This window comes from Juglans regia, chromosome 15, assembly GCF_001411555.2.
Source record: "Juglans regia cultivar Chandler chromosome 15, Walnut 2.0, whole genome shotgun sequence".
NCBI classification, from domain to species: domain Eukaryota; kingdom Viridiplantae; phylum Streptophyta; class Magnoliopsida; order Fagales; family Juglandaceae; genus Juglans; species Juglans regia.
In genome coordinates this window covers 1117335-1124273 of record NC_049915.1, presented here as the reverse complement: position 1 = coordinate 1124273, position 6939 = coordinate 1117335, and the positions used below count along the sequence as shown (strand labels likewise).

Below are 6939 nucleotides of genomic sequence, written 5' to 3'. Positions count from 1 at the left end.
CAGTTTAGCACTATCCTTGATTCCTTACTCCCAGTGTACTGGACTGTTTAGCAAACTTACATCACTTTCTTGGTTGGATTTAACATCGCATTCATCACACCAGTAAAAGGAAAATAAAAGAAAAAAAGAATAGTCTGGGAGAATGGTCATGAAAACTCAAACCGTCAAGAGGTGTAAAGAATCACGAACGCAAGCATACAAAAGGACATGGGTTGGACTTTTTCTGTGATATTGGGGCCGGCAACATTGTCAACTCCGATCGGCACTAACCTCAACAAACAAAACAATAAAATGGCTTGGAATTCATGAGGCACACAACTGTTCCGCTGAACTCATTTATTTTCTTTGGTATAATTCATGGAATTAATTACCGAATACAGATAAAGAAGAATGTAGTTTCGTTAACCCAAGATAACTGTATGTTAAAACTCAGTTTTAACGACCAAAGATAGACAAAGGAAGCATACAGAGCTAACTAACAAGGATAAACAAAAGGAAAAGGTCCTCCTGTGTTAACCAATATTGTTCGATCTGCACTTTTTTTTATAGGGCATTGAATTTTACATACAAACAGCCCATCCTATAAAAAAACCCTACAAAAGAAGAGATTACCATCTAGATTTTCTATTCCTCACCATTGTTATTTGTTTTCTATTCACATGCCAACTTAGTATCAAAGCTGCTCAAGCAAATGGCAAAAGCCTGAAATGCAGACAGAGGATACCGATAATCCATGGTAAAAATATCCTTGCCGACTTTACCAAACTGCAGAATTACCTTGTCATGATCAGGTTGGGTTGGCTGCCTTGGTATTGGTGCACCAGCAGCTGGCTGTGATGGTGTTGGTGCACCAGCAGCTGGCTGTGTTGCAGCAATTAGCTGAAAGTTCTTGACAGAGGCAACAGTCACCCTTCCACGGAAGTTGAGGCACCAACACTGCAACTGTTCATGCCATCTTGGAGCCTTGTTTCGGAGAACCAAAGGCCTCACTTTTCCGTCATCATCTTCATTGTGGGATCCAATAATATCTGAGAACCTGGAGCTGCCAAACTCAGTTGAGGTATCGATTGATTTTGCAAATGAAATGCTACGAAATGAGTCTTCAAGGGAGCGAGGGAGGAGCTCAGGTTGACCAGGAACAGTACCACCTGGTTCAAGAGCTGAGGCGGGGATTGAGTGCATTGTGCAGTGCATCTTGCGTGGACCCCGAGTGCCTAGCACATTGAGCTCATATGTGACTTGAGCAATGTTATAGGTTCCAGTGGGGACCTTTGGAGAAACCTTTTTCGAGTAAAACCGACGGCTTCGGCTGGGGGGTGAAAACTGCCCATTGTTATAGGGAGGCTGTGTATCATAAATTATGAATTTGGTGCCCAGGAAATTTGACCTGAAACAAAGACCTTATGCGTTTGAACAGAAGAGATTGATGCAAAGCCATTCATGGAATGTACTTGATCATAGGCTTGAAGTTACAAAATGAAGACTTCTTGCACAAAGTACATAGTGGGCTCTGGTGATTAAGAACAAATAATAAATATACAGCTTCCTGTAATATTATTATTTTGTCTTTAGGGGTGAAATGCTAAAATTCAAGAAACATGACCAACAAAGCAGCACAATCCAAACGAAGGTTCCAATATAAATATAACAGGCAAGAAACAAGTTATAAATTAATAAAGAAAAATTATATTTGCAAGCCAGTGTTGAGGACACACCTTCCACACTGGCGACATGACATTATTTGATTTGCAATAGTAATTTAAAATTTTGAATCTTACAAATCAAATCTTTCCAAGTTAGTGGTGTGGATAGTGCGTTCTTCACACCAACTTGCAAAGTAGAAGAAATAATTAATAAATGATTAAACAAAAGTATGAGGTGGTGCCAATTATGGACGAACTCAGAGAAGTTTATCTAGTATGGTTTAGGCATGATATGAAACAAATAATACTTAGCTGCAGCTCCAAAAGTTAAATCACCTCAAGAATGGGGCAATAAGATTACAATGACTATAGGATATGAGAATTAGACATGTTTGAACATTATTTAACAGAAGATAAGCCAGATAGATACTGCGACAAGGACATGTCTAGATTACCACAAATAGAAGAGATCAAGGCACAGACTGAATGGTCCTTATCTGCATTTTTGAATTTCTCATGCTGATATACTTGCAATCAAAATCTCAAAAGGTACATAAGCTATTCAATATATCCATATCATGGCTTATGAAAGACCCCAACACATAACAATTCAGCTCTATCTGGGATTATAATATAGAAGTCACAGTCTATTGATTTTCTTCTTTAGAATCTGTACAGAAGGCACAAATTGTGATTAACGGGGAAAGAATTTCACATTAATCTATTCATGCTGAGAACCTCATTCAAACATAAATTTAAGGTTAGCTTTTAAGTACCAAAAAGAACACAAAATAAATAATACTTTTTAATAATAGGATAAATCTATTCATTTGAACAAGACATACATAATACCTATTACTGAAATATAAACAAACATCTAATTATAATCTGAATTATAAAAAAATTAAAAAATAAGTTATAAACCATTGAATGAAGTTGTAACAATTTGTTTGACCACAGATTCACACACATTGCACCATTGCATACTTTCTTTGTTCTTTACTTGAATATCTTTCTCCTCCTTTTTGTTAATTTATTTTTTATCTTTTGGGAGGCAGTGGAGGGAGGAAACCATTAATACAAGGACTTTGCCCCATATTAAAACATTACAGTGAATTGAATCACGTATAAAAGAATTAAGAAGTTTAGCAAGACCTACCTCAGTTTTCCAATGTAAGTGCTGCTTGATCTTGAAATGCTATCTGCATCCATGGAAATCACATATTCTGTGCAAGTTGTTCGCCGGGTCCGTTTTGCAGAGAGAAGAAATTTCCCATTTTCGACAAGCAGAGCTGCAGGACCATAGATGGGTTGGGAGTTAGGAGTTCATCCCCAAATAGAATGATAATGAACAAACACAAAAGAGAAGAGGCACAAATACATTTAAGGGAAAGAAATTGTGCTTAAGATGGAAAAAGGCCGCCAACATACTACCAACATACAGATGCAATCACACGGCATAGATAATTGATGCAAGCACTAACCTAAATCAATCACAAATGAAGAAGACATTCAATTTAACACAGCACACAGCCCAAAGAAGATACAGCTGATACAAATGCCCAGCTAAAACTTTTGCAACTGGAACAAAATTTCAAGTCCATGGAGCATGAGAAATGAAATTTTCATAAACCTAACGTAGTTCGTCCTCTGACCGTTCAGGAACCCATACAGAGTGGGCCTGCAGGTACATACCCAATGAGTTCTTAACTCACGACCCAAAATTTGTCATTCATTATAAATAAAACATCAGGCAAATTGACCTCAGGAGATGGGAATCACTACATGTTTTCTAAACAGACTTAATAGGAATTGGATCAAATTCATAAACATTGAGCCAAAATTTGCCACTAACCAAAAGAGCCCAAAACATTTACATCAGTGACACTGAAGCAAAGTGAAATTTCAGTAAAGTTATAAGCCACGCAATGGAATCACATCTCATGTGACCATGAACATTGGAAATGGCCATTAGTTGTCTAAGGCATTACTTTTGTGATAAAGGCTATAACTTGGAACGAGTCAAAGAAGATGGCCAAGCTAGATGTCACATATATGATTTAGGTCACAAAAAAAGCTTATAAATTGCCTGGGGTTTAGGCCATCACTGCCACAAGGAGACTCAATTAAAGAGGATTTAGGTGGATACTGAAGCATCACATTCATTTTAGAGGATGGTACACCCAGAGAGAGAGAGAGAGAGAGAGAGAGAGAGAGAGAGAAGACATGTAGATGCCAAATACATATTAATCTAGCGTTTCAGATACTTAGGACTAACATTTTGGCACCTTCATTGCATAGAAGATTTCATTAGAATTGTTCACCTAGAATCATGTCCCATATATGCCACATTAAATTATATGAAACTCTTGGTTATGGCGAAGGGCAATTCTCATGTTACATAAATAAATTATTGGTGACAATAAAAATGTTTTGAGCAATAACATCTGACATTGCCAATGCATGCAGTGAAAAAAAAAAAACCCCAAGAAGTTAACTGCAATCCAGGATAATTTTGAGCTGCAGAAACCATCAATTTCATTGAAAACAAAATTGCTGAATGTGTTGAGAAAATATTAAGAGGCATTAAGTTAACCACCGGCATCACTTTAGGACCCCAATCAATCACAAAGCAAGACAGTTCATACTAAACTCAACAAGATATTAGCAGCAATCAAGTGTTACAATATGAGCATACCAGGGCTAAGACAGAGGAAAAGGTGGTAAGTTAAATTTGATGTGTCCCTCTTAATAAAGCATTGCATGTTTCCAACTTGAGGCCCCGGCTGTAAACAAAAATAATAGTTAAAATGATGTAAAAAATGCAGCAATTAATTTACATTCAACTAAACTTCCAGATACAAAAACAAAGTGATGACCTTAATAAAGACATATTTAAGCAAGTATATCATGTATTTATTATACAGACAAGAGAAATGATCATAAAGATCTCACCTGCTTCAGGGAAATAGGAAAGGTAATTTTCCCAGATAATTCAGGACCTCTGACAATTTCTTTGCACATTTCCCTCCAGGCTCTGCAGACAGCAGCACATGCAACAACATGCCTCCGGGCAGGCCAAGTACTCTCACTTGCCTCCAATCTTTTGATCACATCAAATAAAAGCTCAGGCGGGAGGCTAGCCCAACGGCTGTTCTGGACTACCAGGGGCTGGTCATGCAACTCATGGACTGAGCCATGTGATTTCCCCCTGGGATGACGAGGCAGCCTCACCTCAATACTTCTCCTTGATAAGCTTCCTAGTCCATCCCTTACATCGCGAACTATACTTCGGAACGACATCTTCTCCATTATGCTGATAACCCCAGATGTAATATATCTTCAATATCGTCACATATATTTTATTCCACTTGCATAAAAGTATGACTAGTCACCACAAACCCATAAGTTCAAGTACAGCTGCAAATCAAATTCATTTATTCAAATTCCAATCACCATGCTTGATAACAAAGAAAAGATAAAAAGAAGACACATAGGGAAAAGCACAAAGCAAGAAAAGGAGATTCTCAGACAAGAAGGAAAGCTCACATGGACCTAAAGCAGCATAAAATACCAGACTTTTATCAGAGACATCTTTTGGCAAATTTTAAACTGATCCACGAATTCTAAAAAACCATTAATTCAAACAACACTTCTTATTTGGTACAACGTAATTTAAATGAAGAATCCAGCCAAAAGAATTATGCTCACATGGTAAAGCCAGATGCAAATCTCCCCCAATTACCAGAAAGCACGCACCAAAAATATTAAAGCATTTTCTAAACCGCATCCCTAATTATTAAATGCAAAACCTTCACGGCAGCATAGAGATAGACGGAAAAAATTAATGTTTAAAAAAAAACATTGCAGGCCCAATATCTAGAAGCCAATAACGTGCGAGACACATATACAGTTCTGTAGAGCCATAATAAATTAAATTGCTTGAAGTCCTGACATCGTGTTTTAGGAGCAAATGACAGGGTCAAAAAAGGAACCTTCTGGGAAAAAAATCTTAAAACTTAAGAATCACCAAAAGAGGAAACTGATCGAAGATCCATTCCTCCACTCCTAGGGCTCTCGGACATCGGTGAAAGCATGCAAAGATCAAGTCTTCCAGGTAGAATTCTGCAAAGGAAAAAACGCAAAATTAGAAATGTGACGTAAAAATGATTCATTTTCTTCCTAATTAAGCATCAAACCATAGAATTCAAAAACAAGAAAAAGGTACGAGCAAATAAATTTTCAATTAGAAAAAAAAAAAAAAATCAACCACACAACAACAACAATGTTACAAACCAAAAGTCACAGAACACAAATTGAAATGTGATGCTACAAACACCTCGAAGAAAAAATTCAAAAAACGAAACAAATATTTTCCGAATTATAGCATCACTGAGAAGATTTACAAAATTACACTTCTCGTCAGCTGAACAAAGACCATCAGAATCTTTCAAATACCGACACTTTTTAACACCCTTTTGCCCCTTCTATGCAAACCTACCCACCACTCAGAGAAACAGTAGAACTTTCTCCAACACCCAGCGAAAACTCAAAGAACCCAGAGATAGACTTGCCCAGAACCGAAGATTATACATGGCTGCCATCTTTCGTCCTCAGACTCAAATTCTCCGGATGGTTCGTTTCTTACTACACAGTCTCTCTCTGTCTCCCACAGAGACTCGGACTTAAAGACTTTATCAAATCCAACTCACGAACGTAAAAGATCAGCTGATCAAAATTACCGATCCACGGCTATAATAAATAGAGAAAGTGTTCAGACATTATTAGTACTAATTAATTACTTCATCGTTATCTTAGTGTTGTTTGTTTAATGTCCACTTGAGCCAGAGACTTTTCTTTGTTTTCAATATTACCGTTTTGCCCTTAACAGTTGACCTGATCTTCGTTTACCTTAACTTCCGTTCCGGTACCTTCGACGGCCCGTGCATTCTACGGTTCTACCTGTCTGAGCTAAGTCTTCAGCATTCGCTTTCCCCATGATTCATGTTATTTTTTTCTATAAAAAGGAAAATATTTTTTAATTTATTTATTTTCTGATATATGTCAAGTAATTAATAAATAAGTTGAAAAAAAAAACAAAATACAGTATTTTTCATACTTATATATATATATGGGTGATGATCATTGTCAAGGGAGCTTTTGGGGATGTAGAGGAGGTGTGAAAGGCCATGCATGATTCATAATTGCTTCTTTAATTGGGGACGACGTGCAGTAGGTTCATGTGAGAGGAATTATGACATGGATCAGCACGCGGCTGTAATGATGGAAGCAGAAG

General features: G+C 37.2%; 1 protein-coding gene across 8 annotated transcripts; it reads right to left on the bottom strand.

Moving 5' to 3' along the window:
• Window positions 1–381: 381 nt before the first annotated feature.
• On the bottom strand, window positions 382–6384 carry LOC109015800 (tubby-like F-box protein 8). 8 transcript variants are annotated; one of them, XM_035685892.1, is made up of 6 exons: window positions 6050–6384; window positions 5639–5768; window positions 4599–5063; window positions 4342–4429; window positions 2803–2935; window positions 382–1387 (listed from the first exon to the last, which is right to left on the bottom strand). In XM_035685892.1, the coding sequence occupies exons 3-6, from the start codon at window positions 4953–4955 to the stop codon at window positions 652–654; spliced, it is 1314 nt and encodes a 437-aa protein (XP_035541785.1). In that variant the 5' UTR covers window positions 4956–5063; window positions 5639–5768; window positions 6050–6384; the 3' UTR covers window positions 382–651. The 8 variants fall into 8 exon arrangements, with proteins under 8 accessions (XP_035541785.1, XP_035541787.1, XP_035541786.1 ...); XM_035685894.1 differs by having other exon boundaries at window positions 6058–6384; XM_035685893.1 differs by having other exon boundaries at window positions 6145–6384.
• Window positions 6385–6939: the final 555 nt, after the last annotated feature.